This window comes from Neophocaena asiaeorientalis, unplaced genomic scaffold (assembly GCF_003031525.2).
Source record: "Neophocaena asiaeorientalis asiaeorientalis breed wild unplaced genomic scaffold, Neophocaena_asiaeorientalis_V1.1 scaffold119, whole genome shotgun sequence".
Classification (NCBI taxonomy): domain Eukaryota; kingdom Metazoa; phylum Chordata; class Mammalia; order Artiodactyla; family Phocoenidae; genus Neophocaena; species Neophocaena asiaeorientalis.
In genome coordinates, this window is record NW_020175821.1 from 1,968,433 (window position 1) to 1,993,671 (window position 25,239).

The window sequence follows — 25,239 nt, forward strand, 5'->3', positions numbered from 1 at the left end:
GAGTGGTTGAGAGCGTGGGCTGTGAAATCAGACCAGGGCTTCCATAACTTTCTTTGTCAGTTGCCAACCCTGGGACCTCAGACCAGTTCCTTAACCTCTCAGACTTCACCTCTCAGTTTCTCCACCTCTGGGGCAAAATCATGTCAGGTGTGGATAGCAGAGTGTTTGGAGCACAGGAAGCTGGAACCATGCTGACCTCTGTCGTCATCGTTGTTGTGACGTTACAATTCTTTCTCCCCTCTGCCCTGTCATCCCCATGCCTGACATGGCTCAGGAATGAGGCTGTGCCCTTGTCTTGTTTCAGCTGCTTGAGGGAAGAGCAGGAAGGCCACAGGGCTGGGACAGAGGCAAAGACACTGTGCTTAACCTTAATATTTTCTTTTTTATGTGTGTAAAAGTCATTTCAAAAAATGTCTGGAAACATAAAGGAAAAACCCATTGTAATCGCATTAACTCAATACAATAACTATTCCCTTTCAGTCTTTTTTCTCCTTAGATAATGTTGATATAGTTGTGCTTATAATACTTAGACCAGATCTGTGTCCAGGTTTTTTGTCTTAACCTAAAATTACAGCCATGAATGTTTTCTTGGCTGATAACTAAACTTCATAATTGTCACCTCAATGGCAGAATAATATTCCATTGTGTGCCTGTACTATAATTTGTTAAGATTTATGGTGAAATGTCAGAGTTTATAGTGCTTTATTTTTGCAAATTTCCATGGAATTTCTCAGAAGCTTGTCAATTGGTTCTTCCCTAAGACCGGTATGAAATACCTGAACAAGATAAGAAGAATCACAGTCAGCTCTGCAAGAGGGGGTGTAATATTAGGGAATGTATGTATGTGGGGGGAATGTGTATGATTGGGGAGGATGTGTCTGCATTCAGTGACAGAGGAATCCTCCATATGGCAAATTTTGAGGGACCCACAAGGACCCACCAATCTTCAAATAGTCTCTCATCTGCCCTCCATTTTGGTCCTTAAAGGGTTTCCCTCCAGGACCACCCTGTAGATTACGTCTTCATCTTTCTAGGGCCCCGTGGAGGCTGGCATTCCTGGGTAGCATATCGTCATCCAGCAATACTTCAGCAAAAATGAGTTTATCGGACTCGTTTTCAGAGTTACCGTTTCCTGCACTATATTCTTAGGCAACTCTTCCTGTGGTTTGTTACACGTCTTCCATCTCAGGAAGACCAGGAACCACATCTGAAGCACATATTCATTCCTTGAACAAATATTTATCAAGGTCCCACTGTGCCCCCGGCATTGTTCTAGGAGTGGAAGACAGAGCACTGAGCAGGTCAGACAGGATCCAGCCCTCTTGAAACTTACATTCTAATGGGGGAGACAGACAGTAAATAAATACATGACTGTTTCTATGTCAAAGCTACTGGAACTAAACACGTGATAGAGGGTGACTTTCAGCAGGGAGGGTACAGACAGGAGGTAGGATGGTGACATCTGAACCAAGATCTGAGCCATAAGAAGACCGGTGGGAAAATGTTCCACAGAGAGCAACTTCTAAGTGTGAAGGCCCTGAGGTGGGCACAAGGCTGGTCTGTTCTGGAAACAGAGAGAAGACCAGTGTGTCTGGAGAGCAGAGAGCAGGGGAAGAGAGGAAGTAGTCAGTGCCTTATGCTGACCCAGTGCAGCAGGAGGCAGCTTTGGGGTTGTTCTGGGGCATCAGGCGGGAGCCACTGGAAGCTTCTAATCTGAGGGTGGACTTTATCTGATTTATGTTTTACACCGACCACTGCGGCTGGTCTGTGGAATGGACTGCCTGAGGGGAAACAGGGAGGCAAATGAAGAGGCTCTGGCTGTGATCCAGGAGGAAATGGAGGCGGCTTAAATACAAGCGGACAGATTCTGAATTTTTCTGGAGGCAGAACTTCTATCTTGCTGATAGATTGGATATGGAATGAGAACACAAAGGCGCCTCCTAGGTTTTTGCCTTAATAACTGGGAGGTACCCCTTAGTCATCTAGGGAACACCAAGGTAGGGTTCCCCAAATGGGTTGGGATGGAGGAGACTGGAGGTTTCTGTGTTGGACATTTTAAATTTGAGGTGCTTGATATATGCATATCCGAGCAGAGATGTCAGGTGGGCAGGTGCAAACACAAGTCTGGAACTTGGGAGATAGGTCAGGGAGATAATTGGGTTGACTACATGAAGCAGAATATAGATGGTTGTTGAAGCCATGAAGCTGGATGAGGTCTCCCAAAAATGGGGGTGGGGGTGGGGCGGACAGAAGGGAAGAAGCAGAAGCCTATGCCCTTCTGCTCCCCACCTTCTAGACGCCTGGTGGAGACAGAAGAGCCACCAAAGAAGACTGAGAAGGAATCGCCAATGAGGTTGGAAGAAACCAAGGAAGCCAAGAGACTTTGTCTATAAACGACCCATACTTTTATCAGAGTGGGTTGTCAGTAAATATCTTCAGGAAGCACAAGCTTTGTGGCTGCTTGTTGGTGTCTTTGCAGCCTCTGGTGCACACCTGGAACGCTGAGTGACAGGTGGCTGACTGCAGGCCTCAGAGCCCACGCAGCTTCCCATTATCTCTGACATCAAGGCTGATACCTCTGCCTGGCTCCAGAGGCCTGACGAAATCAGACCCCACCCCAGTTGTCCACCCTATGGCCCGGCGCCCACCCTTCCCTCCTGGCGGGACTCGCCCTACTCTGTGCCGCCTACATGGTGTAAGGCAAGCTCATTCCCACCCCTTCACCTGGATTCTGCTGCTTCCCTTCCTGGAATGCCCTCCCTTCCTGCTGCCTTTCCTAGCCTGGCCCACATTTCAGACCCAGCTCAAAGCTCAGTTCCCCAGTCTCTCCCCTTCTGCCCTCTACTTTTGTACTTGATGGATTTCCCTCAGGACCACCCCTGTGCATTACATCTTTTCACCTCAGGTTACTGAAGCCCACTGGACATCTTCTGCCCCGCCCTCCATATCTAAACCATCATACTGTGATGGTTCTATCCCGAAATTCGTCTTTTTTTTTTTTTTTGGCTACGTTGGGTCTTCGTTGCTGCGCACGGGCTTTCTCTAGTTGCGGCGAGCGGGGGCTACTCTTCGTTGCAGTGAGCAGACTTCTCATTGCAGTGGCTTCTCTTGTTGCAGAGCACGGGCTCTAGGCGCGTGGCCTTCAGTAGTTGCAGTGTGCGGGTTCTAGGGCGCAGGGGCTTCAGTAGTTGTGGCACGTGGGCTCAGTAGTTGTAGCTTGTGGGCTCTAGAGTGCAGGTTCAGTAGTTGTGGTGCACGGGCTTAGCTGCTCCACAGCATGTGGAATCTTCCCAGACCAGGATTTGAACCCGTGTCCCCTGCATTGGCAGGCATATTCTTAAGCACTGCACCACCAGGGAAGTCCCCCGAAATACGTCTTGAATCCCATCACTTCTCTCCATCCCTGCCACTCACCCTGGCCTGAGTCACCATGGGTTTCCCGTCTGAACCACTACAACTCATCTTCCTACCCCCAGGGAGAGTGGAGAAGTGCCGAGGACAGGAGGCTGGGATTGTCAGATGAGCCCAGATGTGACATCACACTAGCTCTGGGTCACTAGGTAAAAATCAATCAGACCTAGTCATTCCAGTCGTAGTTATTTTCCCAAGAGCAATGAAGACTCATATTTACGCAGACACCTGTATGTGTGTATTCATAACAGCTTTATTCATAATTGCTGAAAATTGGAAACACCTTTATCCTTTAACTGACAAATGAATAAACAAATTGTAATTTTTACAGTGGAAAACTACACAGCAGTGAAAAAGAAAGAACTCATACAACAACATAGATAAATCTCAAAAACTTTACACCAAACGAAAGAAGTTACCACAAAAGATTGAACAGTATGACTCCACTTATGTGAAGCTCTAGAAAAGACCCATCTAATTGGCAGCAACAGAAAGCAGATCACTGGTTCCCTGAGGCCCAGGGAGAAGTGGATGCGTTGACCAAAAGGGCTATGAGGCAAATTTTGGGAGCGAAGGAAATGATCTCCATCTTGATTGTGGCAGTGGTTGCACATTTGTATATAGTTGTCAAAACCCATCAAATGGATATACTTTATTGTGTTAAATTATACCTCAGTAAAGTTGATTTTTAAAGTAAAAAGAATACGTCAATTCACCAAATGATGAGTTTGCCAAAAGTGCAATCATTCTACTGGGCCATCCGCCAAGATGCCCTCATGTGGCTTTTACCGAGCTGGGTCCTCAGGCTCCAGCAACCCCAGCCCAGCAGTTCTCACTGTTGGTTCACTCAGCCCCACCATCGCCCACAGGCCCACAGCTCTCCTAACTTCCAGGGCCCCTCAGGCAGCCTTGCGGAGTTTCCATGAGTCTGCCCAGGACTCTTCCCTCTACTTTCTGGGGGCCAAAGGGCACATCTGTGAGGCTGCATATCCCAGAGGTCAGACGTGCTCTCCGCTCTGGATCCCAAGAGTTTCTTGCTGTTACGCCAGCTGTCAGATGGTGGAGGTGGGGCAAGGATAAATGACTGCCTATGTATTTTTCCATATCTGTTATTTACAGGAAAACTGAGGCCTAGAGAAATTTAGAAGCCAAGATTTATCTTCTGTTTCTCTTTGTATTTTGAAGACGGTCTCCTTCCTCAGGGCAGCAGAGGCCAGGGGCCAGTTTGAGGGAAGAAAGGACCAAAAGGATTGCAGGGACAAAATCATAAAACAAAACCACACAGGTTAAAATGTTCACATTTCATCCGTTTTTTTGTTTTTTTTTTTTTAACTCTTTGTTAAGTCTTTGATTGCCAGGAGAGACTCACCAAAGAGTTCCTTACATACAAGAAATCTCTGTTCAGAGTCAGTCTGTCCAGAATTAGAGCCGGTGCAGGGCACTTCCTGAGTGCTCAGTGAATGTTCTCCACCTGTGTCACTTCAGCTGTCTCCTCCACTGAGCAATGCCACCTGCGGCTGGCACTTGGCGCCCTGCGGGCTCCATGGCCAGGTGACTCCTGCCCTACCTGGTCTCTGCCCATATCCGGCCTTGAGGCCAGCAGGAAGCCCTTCCATCTGTGTAAAGTGACCAGACAGAAAGGCAGTGTCTGCCTGTGTAGACTTAGCCTGACCTAAACACAGATGGATGGGACTCTGCTCTGGCCAGGTGACCAGAGGCCATGAAGAAACAAATGGAGCCTGCAACCTTGCTTCCCATCGTCTCCCTCTGACACTCACAGGCCCTGCTCCGGATTCCTCCTCCTCCTCCACCGACATGCATGTTTATCCTTCCTGGGTACTGTCCCCTCAGGCCCAGAGTGACAGCTAGAGAAGCTGAGACAGAGTCTGCATGGAACTGGGGGCCCTGGGAGACTGCAGGGCATTTGGGTAGGACGAGACCAGTGGCCACTCTCGGCTGGTGAAGAGGGGGAGGCATTTATTTATCAGGGGGCTTTTGCAGGCCACGGCTTGCACCAAGGAGCCACCCTGGGCTGATGAAGGAGGCATGCCTGACTTCCAGCTCACCCAAACCACACGGTGCCGATGGCCACCTGTTCTGCCTGTAGGAGTAGGATTTGCTCTCGTTCTTAAATATTCTCTGCTCACGAGTCACCGCTGCCAACAGAAGAATCAGCGTAATTCTTACACTTGACATCTGGTACCTTATTGAATATCCTTTCTGAGTCTTCATACCTTTGCTCATGCTGTTTCACCTTACAGAAATGCTCTTTCCTGAGTCCTGATCCTTCCTTCGAGGGCAAGTTCAAGTTTTTCCTATTCCAGGCAGCCTCTTCTGACTTTCCCAGCCCTGGGTGGCTGTGATCCCCAAGCGGCATATTTTTACACCTCTCCTCATACGTGGCGTGATCATCCTGAGACCATCTGTATGACCTTCCTGTCTCACCCAACGTATGTTGTGAGCTCCTCGGGCAGACGACATCTTGGTGTCTGGGGTTGCCGTACTGTGGATCATAGCACTTGTATTGAATCCATCGCTAACTAAGGGCCGGCCATGGGCTATGACTTTATCTCGTTTAGTCTTCACAACCACCCTATGAGGTAGGAATTATTTTGCTTCCCACTTTTCAGATGGAGAAACTCAGGCTTAGAGGGAGAAACTTACCCAAGTTCATGCAGCTAACATGTGGCAGAACAAGTGTTCAAATCCAGGTCTGTGAAACTTCAACATCTAGACCTTGAACTAACTGGACAATGTCATCCTCACAGAGGTGACTGGTGACAAAGAGCAAACTCAGTGTACAGAAAGCTCCAGGCAGTCTTGCTACGTGTGAGAGAGAGTCAGGACGATAAAACCTATCATCCAGTTGAAACCAGAGGCACAAGTTTTAGTAGCAGAAACCTCACAAGATTGAGAAATGTTGAGCTATGGACACAAATGCTTTGAGAATACAAAGCACTGAGTAGGACTTTAACATCTGCTTATAAAGATAAAGAAGGGCAGGATCTGTTGACAACATTAGGAACATAAATACTACCTACATTGGAATAAAGAGCCTTTCTTGTCATATTTATCCTTTTTTTTTTTTTTTTTTTGCGGTACGCGGGCCTCTCACTGTTGTGGCCTCCCCCGTTGCGGAGCACAGGCTCCGGACACGCAGGCTCAGCGGCCATGGCTCACGGGCCCAGCTGCTCCGCGGCATGTGGGATCTTTCTGGACCGGGGCACAGACCCGTGTCCCCTGCATCGGCAGGCGGACTCTCAACCACTGCGCCACCCATGCCACTGGAAGCCCATATTTATCCTTATTTTATATCTTGTCATCATGAAATAGTCATGTCTAATCTGTTGACCAGAAGTTCTGAGACATCTTGACATATTAACTTCAATGGTTGATTTTTTTTTAATCTCCTCTTACTTGGAGGGTATAATATTTGCTTTACTTTATGCTGTCAAAACTGTGTTTACTCACTGTATGGTTTTTAATTGGAGTAAAGTTGATTTACAATGTTGTGTTAGTTTCTGATGCACAGCAAAGTGATTCAGTTATACTTATACATACATTCTTTTTCATATTCTTTTCCATTATGGTCTATTACAGGATATTGAGTATAGTTCCCTGTGCTATACAGCAGGACCTTGTTGTTTACCCATTTTATATACAATAGTTTGTATCTCTTAATCCCAAACTCCTAATTTATCCCTCCCCTACCCCCTTTTCCCTTTAAGGGAATCATAAGTTTGTTCTCTATGTCTGTGTTACTCATTATATGTTTGTTTTAGGAAATTGAGCTTTATCAATGAACACAGGAACATAAAGAGACATTTAAAAAACATAATGGAGAATCTTGATTTTCCAGGGCAGTAGCATCTCGCAAAAGGCTGAGTGTATGAGGGTTAAAGCCAGAAGTTCTGGGACGGACTGATTTGCATCACAGCCCTGTCACTTACTATGGTGACTCTGAGGAAGTGGCTTACCCTCTCCATGTCTCAATTATTCTTTAAAATGAGATCATAATAGTATCTACTTCACAGGTAATACAAGATATGAAGAATAGTCCCCATCACTTCGTAAACATTCAATAGATGGTAGCCACTCTGTTCCTGTCGGCATCTGTGTGATGGTCCAGTGGTGAATGTGCCATAACTAACCGTCTTCTTACTGATGGGCGTTAGGTGTTTCCAGTTGATGAACAAGACCAGCAATGTTCCTGCCCTGAAAAGGGTTATGGTCTGGTGGAACGAGGCAAAAAGATGAACATGATAAATCAATATATGATATATTAAGTTAGATTTGATCTAATTTAACTTAATTAATAACCAGAGAAACACGGAAGCAAGTAAGTGGTTGAAAGGCATACATGTTATAAAGGGTGGTCAGGGCAGGCCTGCTGGAGAAAATGATGCTTGAGCAGAGCCATGAGAGAGAAGAAAGAGCCAGCTATGCACAGAGCAGAAAGTCAAGGACTTCGGGCAAGGGAGAGGCAAGCACAAAAATCCCTGATGTGGAAAAGGATTTGCCACGTTCAGGGCATGGAGGGCCATGAGACAGACCCTGATATTTAAGGAAACTTAATATATGATAAAATTGGCACCACGGATCAATAGGAAAAGAACACACTGTTTAATAGATGACATGGCTACAAGTGGCTCACTATATAGGGTGAAATAAAGCAGCATCTCCACTTCACAAGCTGAACTGTGTTCAAGGGAAGGAGTAGAATGTAAGAAGCCATGACAAGAAGTAAAAGCCACCAGAAGCTATGGGAGGATTCTAACCGGGGCTGTTGAATAATCTAGTTATGTTTTTAGGAGATTCTGTAGAGAATGGCTTATAACAAGGCAAAAGTGCAAGCAGGAAGACCAGTTAGGCTAATGCCATAGCTGAGATGAGGGAGATGATGACTCAGGCTGGAGCAGTGGCAGTGACTCTGGGGTAAAGCAGGAGGGAAAATAATTTCACTTGAGTGCAGAGGGCCGAGGACATGGCTTGTTATCACCCTTGGTGCCCATGAGCCCCGAGTTTGTCTTCTTGATTGTTACTTCCCTGAACCCACAAATCCTTTCCCATTCTCTCCCTGAAGAAAGGCAATCTTTATTCAACTTTCTCAGTGCTTTCCAATTTAATAGCTGCAGTGAAATTTCATTTTGGTTTTAATTTCTCTGATTACCAATGATTTTGAGCATCTCCTCAAATGCTTGTTAGTTTTTTGGGTTTCCCCTCCTATATATTGCAGGTTCAAATCTTTGGTTCACTTTTGTGTTGGCATGGCCGTCTTGTGGAGTATGTAAAAATTCTTCCTATATACTAGACATTAATCCTTTTGTGATTTGCAAATGCGGTGCGAATGTCTTCTGTTATTCTGTCGGCTGTCTATTAACAGTTTCTCTGTGTTCTTAGTTGACAGAAACCCTTAATTCTTATGTAATCAAATTTAGAAATTTTCTTCCTTGTGGTTTGTGGATTCAAAATGATGCTTAAGAAATCCTCGTCCCCAAGACCACAAATAGACTCTCCTATGTTATCTTCTGCCAACTTCATAGTTCTCCCTTTCTTATGTTCACCCCATTTACAGCCCATCTTTTTATATGGGGACAGGTGAGGATGCTGTTTTATTTTACATTATACACTGAGCCACTCGTGACCATGTCACCTCTTAAACAATCTGTTCCTTTTCTATTGATTTGCGGTGCCAATTTTCTCATATGTTAAGTTCCCTTAGATATCGGGGTCTATCTCTGCCCCCTCTACTTTGTTCCATTGGTCCTATTCTCGCACCAACACCCTACTGCTTGTGTTAGTGTGACTTTGTAGTTTATTTTAGTATCAGGCAGGGTAAGACTCTACTCTTTACTGTTATTTTTTAAGAGTGGTTTGTTATCCACAGATATTTATTAAGAGGAAGGAATTTGGGATAAGTTTTGGAGGTAGAATGGTGCTTATGGCATCTTTTGCTTTACCCCAGTTTTACATTTCTGTTTTTTGTTTGTTTGTTTTGTTTTGTCTTTGGCTGTGTTGGGTCTTTGTTGCTGCACATGGGCTTTCTCTGGTTGCAGCGAGCGGGGGCTACTCTTCGTTGCGGTGCGCGGGCTTCTCATTGCGGTGGCTTCTCTTGTTGCGGAGCACAGGATCTAGGCGTGTGGGCTTCAGTAGTTGCAGTGCATAGGCTTCACTAGTTGTGGCTTGAGGGCTCTAGAGTGCAGGCTCAGTAGTTGTGGTGCACAGGCCTAGTTGTTCCATGGCACGTGGGATCTTCCCAGACCAGGGATCGAAGTGTGTCCCCTGCATTGGCAGGTGGACACTGCACCACCAGGGAAGTCCCTTTCTACGTATTTAAATCTGGCAACAGGGACTTCCCTGGTAGCGCAGTGGTTAAGAATCCGCCTGCCAATGCAGGGGATCCTTGGTCCAGGAAGATCCCCCATGCCAAGGAGCAACTAGGCCCGTGCGCCACAACTACTGAGCCCGTGAGCCACAGCTACTGAGGCCTATGCGCCTAGAGCCCATGCTCCACAAGAGAGGCTGCCATGGTGAGAGGTCTGCGCACCACAGCAAGGAGTGGCCCCTGCTCGCCACAACTAGAGAAAGCCTGTGCGCAGCAACAAAGAACAAATGTAGCCAAAAATAAGTAAATTTTTTTTTAATTAAAAAAAAATTCTGGCAGCATTTCCCTATTGGTTTCTAGGTTTTATACCTTGTTTAGGAAAATCCTCCTCTTCCTCACCATTCTCTAATATTTTATTTTAAACCTTCTATAGTGTTATTTTAACGTTTAGATATTTAATCTGTCTGGAATTTATTTTTGTGTGGTTATGAAGTTCATTTTAACCTTATAACTAACTTTATATTATTCCAAATGGTAAGCTATAATACTTTTTCCAGTAATGAATAGTCCATCGTTTCATCACTGATTTGAAATACTTCCTTCATTGTATAATGAAATTTCATGTGTACATAGGGCTGTTTCTGGGTCTGCTTGGAAGGTATTGGAATCCAGAATTTGTTGGCAAGAATGGAAAAGCATTAGATGTGTTGCGCAGGAGAATGACAGGTTGAGGGTGTGGTTACGAAGCTCACTGGCCAGCCAGGTGTGGGGGGCAAAAACTCGTGAGAGGCAAGAGGCTGAGAATCAGATGCTGCTGATGGGGTGGGACGGAAGGGACAGGCGCCCGAGGCATCTTGAAAGAGGAAAGGTGAAGAATTCATCCTTGCTGGTTCCCCTGGGAGTGATGTCAGCCGAGCCACTGGGAGGAATGTACTTTCCAATGCTAGGTTACCTGAGACCAAGAGGCGGCTGGTGAAGGCAGCTCCTGGTCACCCTGATAAATGGGAGCCAGTTAACAAGACCCCCGGACACAGTCAGAGGTGGAGGCTCAGAAGAGCAGGTTGTGGGGCTCTGGGGAGATCTCAGGCTTTCTGCTCATTAGGGAGGAAAGGGCGGTGGGTAGAAAGAAACCAAGTCCCCTCCACTTTGTGCGGAGATGGTGTCAGAATTTCCACATGAAGGAGCTCTGGGGGCAGGGGCATTGATCTGGAGCATCAGTTGTGTACCAAGAATACTGTTGTAGCTTTAATTGTGTGTTCATTCAGAGACACACTGGATCAGAGGAGGGGGTTAGGCTCCCGTCACCCCATAGTTGGACGTTACCTTATGCCTGGCACTCCCCACCTTCCCAGCCCCCTCCCACAGCTCCCACCACCAAGGCCTCTGTCCCCTCCTGCCCTACATAGAGTCCACACTAGACAATTCACCACTTAACTCAGCCCTCTCTGCTCCCCTCACTAGATCACAAATTCTTTGTTGTTTCCTTCCCGACTGCACCCTGTCAGCTCAGAGCCAGGCAGTAAATGCTGGCAGGTGAGTCCACTCTGTTTGCTGTTGCACCAGCTCCCACCTGGGTCAGAGGCTGTGTAGAGGGTCTGGAGGAAGAAGCTTCCATCCCACCTCCTGTTAGCTTCCTGTTCAATCTGATTTCATTCAGCCAAAGTGAGGCCCCGCTCTTGAGGAGTTTATGCACAATGAGGAAATCCAAGGATTGGAGACCCAGAGTTTTCATAGGCTGCCGAGGATGGATGGAGCAGGGTAGGGTGGGTATTTGTGGCTAGGCTCCTTCAATGAGAGGAGGATCAAGTTCTAGGCTTTGAGGAATGTTTTGGAGTTTGGGGCTTGCCCTGGGCCCATTTGATGGTGAAGGGTGGGGGGGTGGAGGGAACGGGTACCAGGCGGACACCTCCGTTGGGGGGAGGGTCCCCCTTCCCTCACCATAGCCTCACCACATCACATTCAGGACATTGTAGTGCTGTGGGCTGGGTTGTCTACAACATCAATCACCATTGTCTTCTGAAATTTCAGCTCTGATCATGTCACTGTCCTGCTCAAAAACCATTGATGGCTCCCCATTGCCTAGAGAATAAGTCCAAATTTAAAGTACACCTTTTATTTTTCTTTAATTTTTAAAAATATTTATTTATTTATCTGGCTGCTCCAGGTCTTAGTTGCAGCACACGGGATCTTCCTTGCCATGTGCAGGTTATTTAGTTGCAGCATGAGGGATCTAGTTCCCCCACCAGGGATCGAACCTGGGCCCCCTGCATTGGGAGTGTGGAGTCTTAGCCACTGGACCACCAGGGAAGTCCCTAAAGCATGCCTTTTAAAGGTCACAACTATGGGGGCCTAATATATCTTTCCAGATTTGTTCCTTCACAGAACCTCCCTTCTCTCTGCCCAACTTCCACCACCCTCGGTGTCCCACTCTCCACCCCCCCATACCTCCTCCCACACAGCTCGCTACTCTGATACCAGCCCACTTACATACCTGAGCATAGCCTGCTTTCTCCTCCTTATTCCTGTTCCTACTGTTCCTTCTTCCCATGATGCCCTTCTCACCTATCGTTAGCTACTGCAATCCCGTCTCTCCTTCAAGACCCAATTCAGATGCTGCCTCTTCCACGAAGCCTTCTCATGCCCACTCTTTCCCTTCCCAGCTGACACTCATTTCCCCGTTTCTGTGCTCCGTAGCCAGTTATTAGGTCTGCAAACCACAGACTTTTACAAATGTAAAGGGTTTATATTGCTCCTTCTAGGATACCCCCGTTACCACAGGAGACTCAGAGCTTCTGAGGGGTTGGAAGCATTTGGCTCCCCAGCTGGACTGTCAGCAGCTTCAAGCTTGGACTTTCCTCTCTTAGTAGCATGTATGCAGTAGGTGCTCACCAAGCGCTGTGAACTAAATTGAATTTGGTAGAGTCCACCGAGGGGCGCGGATGCTGTTTGTGTCCCTGGCAGTGCGCCATGGCAACGGCAGGGAAGGGTGCAAGCTGGGAGGGGTCCAAGCTAAGGCCCCATCCCCCGTCTGGAGAGCCTGGCAAGCAGAGAGGAGCAGGGTGGGGATGTCCTCCACCCGGCATACGGAGAGGCCCCACAGATACCACTGACCAGGTTCCATCCCTGCATTCAAGCCCAATCAGCCCTGTATTCAGATATCACCCTTAGTTTCATAAAATCACTTTAATCCATGGGCCGGAAAAGCCGGTTGTGGGCCCCCAGGCAATAGCTCAGGCAGGAAATTCCCAAAGCTCCCAGCTGCGCAGCTGAGCAAGCAAAGCTGCCTCCCCAGACCCCTGGAGTGAGCCAGCCACCAGGACAGAGATAGGGATCAGCTGCATGGGGCGAGAGCATCTCTGAGCCCGGGCAGGGGCTGGGCTCACCCCTTCTCCACCTGCCTGGGAGGGCAGGGACCACTAGCCCTTGACTCTCTCCTCACCAGGGATTCAGGCGATTACTTTCCTTCTTCATCCTCTAACTTTGAGTCCTGGTCATGGTCCCTGCCTCTCCTGAGGTCCCTGCCTACAGCTTCTGGGGCACTGAGCCATGGGGCTAAGTAGAGTTAGGAAGGAGGGCATATCCCCCAGAGGGGTACCTCTGAGCCATGACCTTGACAACCTGTAGAGACAGCTTTTCCAAATCATGGCTGGGCTAATCCTGAAGTCATGAGGGTCCAGCAGCCTCTTCCTGCCATTCTCTGGGGCAGTGGACAATCTGGTCATTCTTCTTGGGGCAGCAGACCACTGACCCTGCTGTCCCTGCATTTCCAGGATCTGAAGACCTGAGGGTCCCTTGATACTAAGAGGCCTGTGCCCAGGAACGCCATCTGTCTACCTACCTAAACCCCTCCCCGGGGAATCCGAGACACTGCCAAGAGTCTTCCAGAAGGCGGAGCTCTGAGTAAGAGTATAAGTTCCCCATCTCACTGCCCAACGGCAGAGCCACACCATGCTCCAGAAGCAGATGCTTGTCTCAGCCTCCCACTCCCCGTCACACCCAAGCCAAGTGGAAGATGGCAGGCCCTCCGCCACCTACACCTTGGAGGTGAGGGAGCAGGGCTGGGTGGGTCCAGAGCTGAGAGCAGGAGACAGGTTCAGGGAGGGCTGGGGGCACTGCAGACTCCAGAGACGTGGAGCACCTCGGCTAGGGCAGCCCCTGCCCAGCACCAGGGGACACAGTCTGGCCCAGTTGGGGCTGGGCTCCTGGGTGGATGGCCCAGCTGCAGATACCCATGGGCTTGACAAGACTCTACGGAGTGGCTCAGGGACGTCCTGGGCCCAGCAGCACCCAGGAGGACAGTGCTCAGCACTGCTGGGGGTGGGTCACATTTGGCCTCTCCTAACGGTGAGCAGGCATTTACCTTGTGGATGTCTTGAACTGCCTGCTGGGAGAGTGTGTGGTGTGGTGTCCGGTGAGGATCTGTGCCATTGCCAACCTGTCTCCATTGGCCACGAGGCACCCCTCCTGGGTCTGTGGTCTAGACTCCTGGGTCTATGCAGCCCCTCACGGCCTTGCAGAGACACCCCAGGTTCATGGGTCAGGTTTCCAGGGCTCTAGACCAGCTCTGCCTCGGCTTTCCCATCGTCTCTGTCTTCCAATTTGCTGTAGGCATGCCATGGCAAGGGCTGTCAGCAGCACCATCTTCCTCCTTACCTTCCCCCGGCCCACACTAAATCATGGAGTGAGGTGAGTGATGCCCTGAAAGTGTCTTGTCCCTTTGGGGTGGGAGGTGGAGACCCTGCTCAGTCTCCAAGGAGCCCAGGAGGGAAACCGCATGCTGTATGGTGCCTGGTGTCCCGCTGCCTGGGCCAGGATAGACGTCGCCTTCTGGGCTGTGTTCCTCCACAGCCCTCAGGGGGCTGAGATAGCCTCTGGTCCACACGTGCTCCTGCCTCTCCTGTCTCGTTGAGTCTCCTGGAGCTTGGGCAAGGAGAAACCTCCACAGAGGGACAGAGCTTACCTTGAAGCGGGAATGAAGCAATTGAGATCTGTGCCCATCCCTCTCAGGTCCTGGAGGGTCCATGACTCAGAGCTGGGATTTCTTGCCCTGACCTCTCACCTAGCCTGGGTGATAAAAAGGAAAACAGCCATAGTGGCTCCTCCCAGGTGACCCCTGGTCTGGGGTCAGACTAGCAGGGAAATGCTCTGGGATCCCACAGAGTTCCCATCCCAATGCTCTCCTTTTAGGGAGGGCCCTTGCCTCCTGGAAGCTATCGCCAGGCTGGTCTGAGCTCTGACACAGGTGTTGCACAGAACTGATGGATACACCCAGCTCTCTAGGGAGGAGGAGGTGGCATCGCCAGCCGGGCCTGCCCTGAGAAGCCCCGCGGAGGGGAGTTCCCACAGGTTCCCCGGGAGTTGTACTCCCTCGTCAGCACCCAGACCTCATGTGCTGGTGTGGTTAGGGTATGTCTGACCCTAACCACTTCTGAAACAGGGTTGTCAGACCCTCCTCCCAACCCTCACCCGCACCTGGGAGCCAGGCCCTGGGAGCCCATCTGTAACTAAATATTCTTCTAATTTGTGATGATAGCTAGTTTCTTGGGGTATGAGGACAGCCCCAAAATGGGAGCTGAGAGTTTTACTCCTGCCTCTGCTATTAACTAGTCTAGTGCATGACCTGGAGCAAGCTTTTAACTGAGTTGGTTAATTCACGGAGAGAGCCAGCCTCCAGGTGGACGGAGAGGGCTCTGCCCTGCAGTCAGGTGGATCTGCATCTGAGTCCTGGCCCAGCCCCTTCTGGGCTGCGTGACCCCATGTGAGATGCAAGCTCTCTGACCTCGGTCTTCTCCTCTGCAAAGCAGGATAACAGTGCCTTCCTCAGAATATGGCTGGGATGGGGTGGGGGGCGGTAGTTGAGAACAGATGCAGCAACCCCAGGTAGAGCAGAGCCCAGCACACTAGAGGAGGGTAAGGAATTGTATTCCCAACTTCCCTGCCAAAGTCCTATCTCTAAAGTGAGGGTTTGGGAAGGGGTAATATTGGATTACACAATAGCTAGTGCTGAGAGTCAAGCTCTTTTCCATATTAGCTGGCAAGATGCCCCTGTCCTGAGGAGTTTTCGGGGGAAATGGAGTCCTGGCAAGTCCAGCCCCAGGGACCGAGGCGAGGGAGGAGGCTGGAGCCAGGTGTGTCTGCAGCCTGAGCAGTGACTTCCCAGCAAACTGCCATCCAGCCACCCTCCCTGCACAGCTGTTCTGGTTATTAAAGCGTCTAAATACACTCCTCCACTGGTTGCCAAATAATCCCTGCCTTCAGTTCTAGCCCCTCCAGGGAGTGCTCCCTGGTCCTTATCCCAGGACCCTCCAATACCCCCATGAACTGGAGGATTACTGCCCATCCCAACTCCAGGGCCGCAGCCTGGCCATGCCTGTTGTTAAACTTTCACCCTGATGCCCAGCCAGGGCATCCTATTGGAAGGATGAGCTTTTCCAAGTCCCTGAAGTTCTTACCTGGATCCCGTAAGCTACCCCATACACTTGGGTTCCGTAAGCTCACTGGTTTCAGGTTCCCATAGTCACAGACGCTGTACTTTGATCTATTACGTCTTTCTACGTCTTTTTATTCATTACCTCTGGGGCCATGAAGTTTTGCTTGTGTCTAGCAGCACTCCAATTGAGCTGATCATCTCAGGAGCAAAATATGTACACTCATGTTAATCCCAGAAGGTCATTTTTCACAGACCTCATTTCTGGAATCATCTGGGCCCAAGACCCGAGTCCCATGTTCCCACTGCCTTCCTCTCCGCACCGCCCCTCTGGGCTCTCTCTCAAACCCTCCAGGCTCTGGCTTCCTGCTGGCAGATGTAAGAGTGCTTTGCAATTGGGTGTCTTCTGCAAATTCCTGGGCTAAAGGTGTAATCTGAGGCTCCAGGCTGACCACAAAGGAGCCATCTGTGGCCGCTAGAAAGCGAGGACTTCTCCAAGTACCCTTACAGTTCTGATGTGCTCTGGCTGTTTAAAACAGAGAGGTGATGAAATGTGTCAGAAGAACACTGTAAATAGAAGGACTGCCAGAGTGTGGGGATTATCTGGGGGCTCTGGGAGAATGAAGGGTGAAAAGAAGACTCTGCCAGGAAAATAGATTTTCAGAGGACAAGACCAAGCACGAGGAGATCAGGGTAAGCAGCACCCGTCTTCGTGTTTGCCGACGGTCGCTTTCAAGTAAGGTGACAGTATAATTGTGGTTATGAACGTGGGCTTAAGAATTAGAATTGGATTCAAACTCAGTTTCCTTTGATTCTAGCTGAGTGCTCGAAGTCAAAGGACTTAGGCTCAGATTCTCTATCTGTAAAGCAAGGCTAATAGTAAGATAAAATATAGAGATTATATACACAACACTTAGCATTTGGAAGACACTCAGCAGGTGGTAGCTGTGTTGTTAATGGGGCTGAGTTAGAGTAGAAAGAAATGGTCAGCCTCATCGGAAGGTATCGTGTTAGATGACAGCAGAGAGCTTTTCCTGGAAGGCTGGGAGACCTCAAGTGAGGTCCTGCGGGAAGCTGTGGAAGCTCATTCTCTCCCAGGGAAGACACAAGGGAGCTGGGCAGGGCCAAGGGCAGCGCCTCCTGGAGGCAAGAGAAGACCCATGATGGCCAAGAGGATCGTGACCCTGGGTTCAGAGACATGAGGAGTGACCCCTGCCTGGGCTGAGTGCTCAGGCAGCTCCCCACTTGTAGCCCTCTAGCTGCCTTCTGAGAAAATGGGCCAGGGGGAACAGGTTTCACCAGAATTGCTCTCCTGGATGAAAGCTGACTCCTGCCTCCTCACCAGATCAAACCAGGACACACGCTCTGCCCAGGTGGGGAGTGAGAATGACGAGCCCACGTGCCCAGAGGCTGAGCTGTATTTCCAGAACCAAAAGAGAAGCAGTGTTGTGACCTTTGGCCCAGTTACAAAGCTCAAAAGGCAATCCCATTAGAGCAAGTTATTGACCATGAATATATTCAACATTTCAGAGTTAATCTCACAGAAGGAATCCTCAGGCCTGTATGTGTCCGCCAGTGTGGCTTTTGTTCCAATTGTGAGGCAGTTGTTGGGGAGAGAGGAGGAAGAAGCCCTAAAACTGACGTATGTATCTATCTCAGGGACTAAGCAACTGTCTTCCCAGCCATCGTCCTATTGTTCCTGGTCAGAATTAAGCCCCAGAAGAGGCTGGAAGGACAGCCATCAAAATAACTGTTCTCATGACAAGGAAAAAAAATTTAACTATGTGTGATGATGGATAACTAAACTTCTTGTGGTAATCATATGGCAATACTAAATACATACATCAAATCATTATGTTGTATACCTCAACCTTATACAATGTTATATGACAACTATTTCTTAACTTTTAAAAAGATGGCAATACCTCTATTATAAAGGTTTTATGAGGATTAGAAACTATAAGAGAAGTGTCTAGCAAATAGTAATGTTACCAAATGCAAGTCCGTGTACCCGATGCACAGTGAGGCCAAACAATACCAAAATGTCGGAGTTTGGAGCAGAGGAAAGTTTATTGCAGGGCCATGCAAGGAGACTGGTGGCTCATGCCTTAAAAATTCCCAAACTCCCTGAAAGCTTTCAGCAAAGCCCTTTTATAGGAAAGGTGAAGGAGGGGCATGGTTAGTTGTTGCAGACTTCTTGGTGTCCGATCCTTTGTTCTTGAGGTCAGGTCACAGTCAGGTCACGATATTCCTGTAAACCTCCACCAAAACAAATGTTATTCTCTCTTCTGACAAGAAAGGGCAAGGTCCCAAGGCTCAACTTTTGCCCTCTGGGGTCCAGGCTCTGGTAAGTGGAGGGGGGTCCCTATGTGGGCTGGTTCCCTGCCTGGGAGTGCTGGACCAGCCTCCAGTCTGGGTCCTCGCGCCAGTGCCCAGGCCTGGCTGAGGAGGCAGATCTCAGCTGGCGGTGTCCTCAGGGCAAGATCTCCGGACCCTGCACAGATCTCATCACTGAGGAAGCCAGACACCCAGGAACCAGCTGGCCCTTGGGCTCCTCAGGCCACCCAAACAGGGGTGGGTCCCACGGCCTGTGACCCATGGAGACCCCGCCGCCATTAGGTCGCAGAGGTGGGGACTGCGGAGAGGTTCACTGCTGCTTCGTGGCCTGGGCCCGGCCAGTGGGTGGCCATGGCAAGGGCTCTGGAGCTCTGCGAGACCCAGCACCCAGCCTGTGCCCCAGGAGCCCAGCTCACCCGCTGGCCTGAGGCTGGAGGGCCCTGGGGAGAAGGCCACTGTTCACCTCCACTGCACTCTCTGCCCCAGGACCCCCGTGAGGCTGACTGAGTGGGACCTCTAACCCCTGAGCTCAGGGTCTCGCACTAAGGGTCGGTGCCTGCCCTGCCCCGCTCTGCCCCGCCCCTACTGCAGTACGTGTTCAGTAGATGCTATTACAAATAGTATCATCTCTGCTAACCGCCAAGGCAGATGAACTATCTGTGGGCAGTCTGAGTTGAAAATAAAAATAATTATAAATAGTGACCTTTTCTGAGTGGTGGCATTATGGGGACTGTTTTCCTTCATACTCTCATGTTTTTCCCTAAATCCCAATGTTATATTGTTTTTAATTTTTATTTATTTGTCTGCGTTGCGTCTTCATTGCTGCACACGGGCTTTTTCTAGTTGTGGCGAGCGGGGGCTGCTCTTCGTTGCAGTGCGCAGGCTTCTCATTGCCATGGCTTCTGTTGTTATGGAGCATGGGCTCTAGGTGCCCGGGCTTCAGTAATATCAGCACGCGGGCTTCAGTAGTTGTGGCTCACAGGCTGTAGAGCGCAGGCTCGGTAGTTGTGGCTCATGGGCTTAGTTGCTCCACGGCATGTGGGATCTTCCTGGACCAGGGCTCGAACCTGTGTCCCCCTGCATTGGCAGGCAGATTTTTAACCACTGCGCCACCAGGAAAGTCCCCCAATATTATTTTAAATACAGAAGAATTGCATCTTCTTGGAAGGGTAGAAAGTGATTCTAGTAACACGGAGTGGACTATGTGGAGAGTAAAGGGTTCCAGTTCAGAGGCCTCTATAAATGTCGTTGGGTGGGTTGGAGGAGTCTGATGGTGTCTGCCATGGGCGTGGGCTGGGAGTGGACAGTAAAAAGACTCGTCTAAGCCTGGGTCAAATGCTCAGGAAAAGGGCTTCCAATTCCAAGATCCAAACAAGCAAGACAGGGACGGAACAGGCATGAAGCTGTCCCTCTTCCCGGGTGTGCTGGCTCAGAGTGGGGTGAGGACAAAGCCCTTCACGTCCACAGCCTCGGGCCGCCTGGGGACCAGAAGCAGCCTCCAGAGCCCAGAAACACCGATGGACAGTGGGGAGGTTACTTGAGCCTGGGCAGTGGGAGCCTGTGCTGTTCTCTCCGTCAAGGCCACCTGCCACAATCACCCAAAGAGTGAGTCCACTGTCCTCTCAATCCACAGGAGGAGCTGTCTCCATGCCACCTGCTGACAGTGAGGGTCATCCGGATGAAAAACGTCCAACAGGCTGACATGGGTGAGTATCCCCCTCCCTCTTCCCTCCTTCTTCTCTGCGTCTGGGGCCAGGATGGAGACAGGCCCCGGGGGAGAAATGGTCAGGTGTGGCTGTGTGTGTGCGCGCATGAGTGTGTGTGTGTGCGTGTGTGTGCACGCTCTATGTTCAAGTTGTATTTCAGACTTTGGGGTTTGTATCATTTTCCCAGGCCCCTCCCTCTAGCTGCACCCTTGGCATGACCGGCCCCTGCATTCGGCCTCCTCCAACGGCTCACTTCGCTCTCTCCTCCCCACTCTCCCCTCCCTGGGATCCGTTCCAGGAGTAGCTTTTCCCACACTGGGCACTCCTTGCCTCTGCATGAGTCTAGGGGCTGTTAGGGGTGGCGGGGAAGGAAGGGCCCTTGAGTACCATGGAGCCAGCTGCCGGCCAGCCCCAGTGCTCTTCTCAGGACCTGGATCTCAAACGGGTTCTACAGTGCATGCCAGGTGCCCCATAGTGCCGAGTTCCTCAGTTCAGTCCATGGATGTGGTTTGACTCACCAGGGCTCTTTGTGCAGGGTCTTCTTGCAGCTTTAATGTCCCTTTCATCCCAGCCCCTGCTGCATTCCCAGACCACGGGGACCCAGGGAAGTCTTTGGCTTCAGGAAGAAATGAAGGCATCTGGGTGGGCAGAACAAAAGCCCCTCCCTATGCTGCCCTCATCTCCCCCCACCCCATCCAGTGAGGAAGCTTGGCCCTCAAGGAGGAGAAAGCTCTGTGTCAAGGCCCATGGCTGAGGGGGTCACCACTCACTGGTGACCACACAGGAATCGCCCAAGGGCTCCAGTTTCCCCAAAGCTCTGTTATACTGCCCTCACCCCAGGATTCAATTAGCCTGGGAGAGCCGTGATACACAGGGAGGTGTCTATGCCCAAAGCAATTATAGAGTAGTAATAGAGGATGGCATTCTCATCTTGTCACCACAGAATTTAGAACTGGAGGACACTGAAAGCTGGGAGTAGCTGAGGAAAGCTGCTTTGAGGGGACAGGGTGTGAGCATCCAGAGGCCTGGGGAGCCCAGTCTGAGGGAGAGGAGCTGCGTCCCCCCGAACCCCTGCTGGGGGCCAGCTGGAGCCAGACATCCAAACACCATTCATCTTCCACACAACCTGAGGGCAGGGCTGTGGGGCCCATTTCGCACGTTGAGGATTAACTGCCGAAAGCAGAATCAGTGTTTGATGCCAGGTCTGGACCGCTGGGGGTTAGGGGAGACAAGCCAGGAGGAGGAGGTCAGAGCCGTTCAGAGGGTTGACAGGAATCTAAGTGATGGGCACCTGAGCTCTTGAGGAAGGGATTGCATGACTTCCCGAGGGCTTATACGCAGATGGTGCAGGAGCACAGGTGGGAGAGGCTGACGAACCTTCCGGGAAGCTGTCGCTGCAACACTGCCATGTAAGGATGAGTGTGGAGGGTGGAGGAAGGAGGGCCCTGGAGCCCCAGAGAGAACAAAGGGGTCAGGCAGCATTCAGACTGGGCCCCTGGGAGGGTGAGTGTCCAGAGCCCATGCCAGGGGAGCAATTGCAGCCAGCATCATTTTGGGCCTGGCTCTGTCACAAGACCAGCCAGAGGGCCACGGACTTCTTGGGCTTCTCAGGACCGCTCAGGCCACCAGTGACTGTGACCTGAGGAGCCTGGAAGTGTCCGCTGGACCCAGGACCTGCCTGCCTCTTCTGCCTTTCCTGCCGTGCCAGCATGGGTCATCAGACACCTCAGCCCATTTCCCTCAGGGACGGCCACAGCTCTCACATGCCGGCAGCTGCCTCGCCTGCCTCGGCTCCTCTGGAGGCGTGTCTGTCCCAGCCCTGTGCGTCATGCGGGCCTCACACTCGCACGGCGTGCCTACACCTGTGCGCTCAGACCTTCCCCCGCGTCCAGGGCCCTTCCTTTTGTCTTCTCCCTGCTACACCCGTCACCTATAAGCCCTAGAGGTGGGGGTGGGATGGGGAACAGGAACCAGAGAAACAGGCTGAGGTCTGCTCCACCACCCTCCTCTCCCCCTTCCCCACACACGCCTCTGGCACACAGGCTGTCCTTCGGGGACACCCTGGCCCCTTTGGGAACCCCTTTTTATGTTTTCCTCGTTTCCCTAAAGAACAGCGTCCGGGGGCAGCCGTGGTGTCTGGGGGTGTCAGCAGCCCAGGTCACGTGTCTGGATCCACAGTTGTCACGGGCTGGGATCTGTTGCTGCCTCACCTGGGTTGAGTCTATCCTAACCTCTTGCAGGTCCTGGGTTACCCTTGCCCCACATTGTGCCTTCCAGCTTGGATCAAAAACAAGCTCTTCTCTGGTTCAGTCCTGTAATGGGTGCCTGAGTTTCTAAGATTTCCAGGAGGCTGAAAGGGATGAGATTCAGGGATGAGATTCAGGGGTGACTGCCCCATCAAGGAGCACACCACCCAGCCCTGCACCAGGGCTGGGAGAAAATCAGCCCGGAAATCTCCCCACTGTCAAGAGTTTTTACTCCTCTTGGGAAAATAAACTCAAACCAGCACTCCCAGGGGGTGTGAGGCAGGTGTCTCTAAGGTATTAGGCAGACAATGTTCTTGACATCTATAGAGATCATTGAGTCATCTCGGCCACCCACATTCTGGGAAAAGAGACATGTCATTCTGATGACCAAGCCCTCTGTCACTTCATGAAGAACAAGGATTAGAACCTATCTGTGCTTAGGAAATTCCCTGAAGTCCCTGAAATTCTCAGAATTGGGTCATCCTTGCTTAACCACTCTTCATTGCCAGCTCGACGGTCACTGCCTTACAGTCAGTTAATTATGCCCATGCCTCAGATCGTCATCTGGGTCCAGCGGCTACCTCATCATCCCTCCTTCCCCAGGATTAATCGCCTCTTGGGCTGCACTCTCCTTCCCAACCTTGTTGGGGAGGAGGTGGAACGCCTCCCTGCGAAAGGACTGGGAAATAAATTACTGCTTGACATGTGGGTGTCTGATCAATCCTGGCTCTTCCAGGAGTTTTTTTAATCTTAATTAGAGATTTAAGCCTTCGGCCAAAATACCTGAAACTTTATTTAGTGGATTTAATGGGACAATTTTAGGCATGGACTGATGATAGCAAAGGGATGTTAGAGGGAAAGGGGCCTTTACAGGGTCCTTCAAATCATGCTAAGCAAGTGGGTGTAGGCCTGGTGGGTCCCAGCCTGCAGGCTCCTTGTGTACAGGAGGCAGACCAGCAGGAGGTGCCCCAGAGTCCAGGAAAAGCCAAGGGAGGGGTCCAGGAGGACTAAGCAGGTCCCCAGGGAGCCTCCCTCTGAGCAGAGCCATTAAACATGCCTATCTATATCTGTGGTGACTCAGCCCAGAATTTCTTGGGTACTGATACAGCCCAATAGCAGGAAGTTGGGCTTTTCTATCATTCATTTATTCAACAAATATCTAGCGGTGCCAACATGGGTCTCCTGACCGTCCCAGGGTGCAGTGGGAGGTGGAGACAGATGCACCGACCTGCCATTGCAGTGAACTGTAGCCAGTGCTCCATCGGGAGGAGAGCAGAGGGCCCTGGGCTACAAGAGGCACCTGGCCCAGACTTGGAGGTTCAGACGAGGCTTCCAGAGGAGGTCTCTTCTGCAACCTGAAGGGGCTAACCAAGGAAGGGTGGCGTGAAGGAGGAACAGAAGGGTGTTCATTGCAAGACGGCATGGCCTTTGAGACCTACAAGGGACTGGGTTTGGCTGGAGTCTGGAGTGTGAGTGTTTATGTGCGTGCATGTGTGCACGCACCTCTGTGTGTGTGTGTGTGTGTGTGTGTGTGTGTGTGTGTGTGTGTGTGTTTGGGGGCAGGGGCTGGGGTGATAGGGAAGATGGAAAGATGAAGCTGAGGCTGGGAAAGTGGGAGGGGCATCCATGCTGAATGGGTGGGACTCCTTTCTGAAGGCATATGGGAGCCACTAAAGGATCTTAAACTGGAGAGTGACATGGTCAGATGGGAAAAGAGCCCTCTGGTTTCTCTAAAGAGAAAAGATTAGGGTGGGGCAGGACAGAAGACAGGGCACCCACTGGGGCAGTGGCAGCAGAGATGAAGGTGGCTTGCACCAAGGCAGTGACCATGCAAGCAGGGAGAAGTGGACAGGCTGGAGAGCTCCAAGGAGTTAAGTCGACTCAAGGTGAGAGTCAAGGGCGATATTTGGTGTCTAGTCAGGACACCTGAGTTGACGGTGAGGAAGAACAGGTTAGGTGTGGAAGGAAAGATAGGGATGATGTCATCATTTTCTTTTGACTCTGTTGGGTTTGGGTCATTCTTTGTGTTTGGATTAATGATGATTATGACATTTAAAGGACAGGGTCATCTCACCTCTATTCAATGGGAGGAAGGCCATGAATTCCAATTCACTGAATGGTGAACCCTCACAGATTAACCAGACAGCGGGGATGAAATCAGAAACTAGGGATGCTTGTGTTGCAAACCATGGTTATTAAGTCTGATAAAGTTCTCAGTATAGAGACAATATAGGACTAAGTCAGTCTGGGGAGTGGGTCACCTCTGGTTCCACTCTCACAGGACATTATTAATTATAATTAGGAGGTAGTTTGGATGAGTCTTATCAGTACAGAACTCGCATCCCTGCCCAGCTTTACTATCTAGAAGACTCTCTGACACTGGAAACTGTATTGACTGTTCCCGTTCTCTATGAATCGGGTGGGTACCCTGGGAATGACCGAAGAAGAGTGACGAGAGCAATCGTGGCACCTCTTCCTCCCTCCTCCCAGGTAGAATGGAGGGAAGGTGCTGGGCTGGGCTGCCATTTTTCACTGTATGCCTTCTGCTGCTCCAAACAGAAGACCCAGGAGGCTTTCTTTCACTTCAGGAGGGCCTGTTGAGGTCACAGCCTTTGTCCTTCTCCAGAGCACTTACAGCATCATCACAGTTGCGTTGTTCTTTCAAATGAAAAATAAAGTATGTGGTCTTAGATGTGAGGGTTTCTTGGGTCACACACCCCATGTGGGGAGACCAGCAGAGATATGAAAAGCCCGTCGGGGTGTATCTGAGACGTTAGTCACGTGTGG

General features: G+C 50.4%; 1 protein-coding gene across 1 annotated transcript in view; it reads left to right on the forward strand.

Moving 5' to 3' along the window:
• The window catches only part of PLA2G4E (phospholipase A2 group IVE), a 55,731-nt gene that overhangs the window by 1,548 nt on the left and 28,944 nt on the right, over positions 1–25,239 (forward strand). Inside the window, exon 2 of the mRNA XM_024732614.1 lies at positions 20,134–20,206. Within this exon, the coding sequence (XP_024588382.1) occupies positions 20,134–20,206 (73 nt within the window). The remainder of the gene's footprint in view (positions 1–20,133; positions 20,207–25,239) is intronic.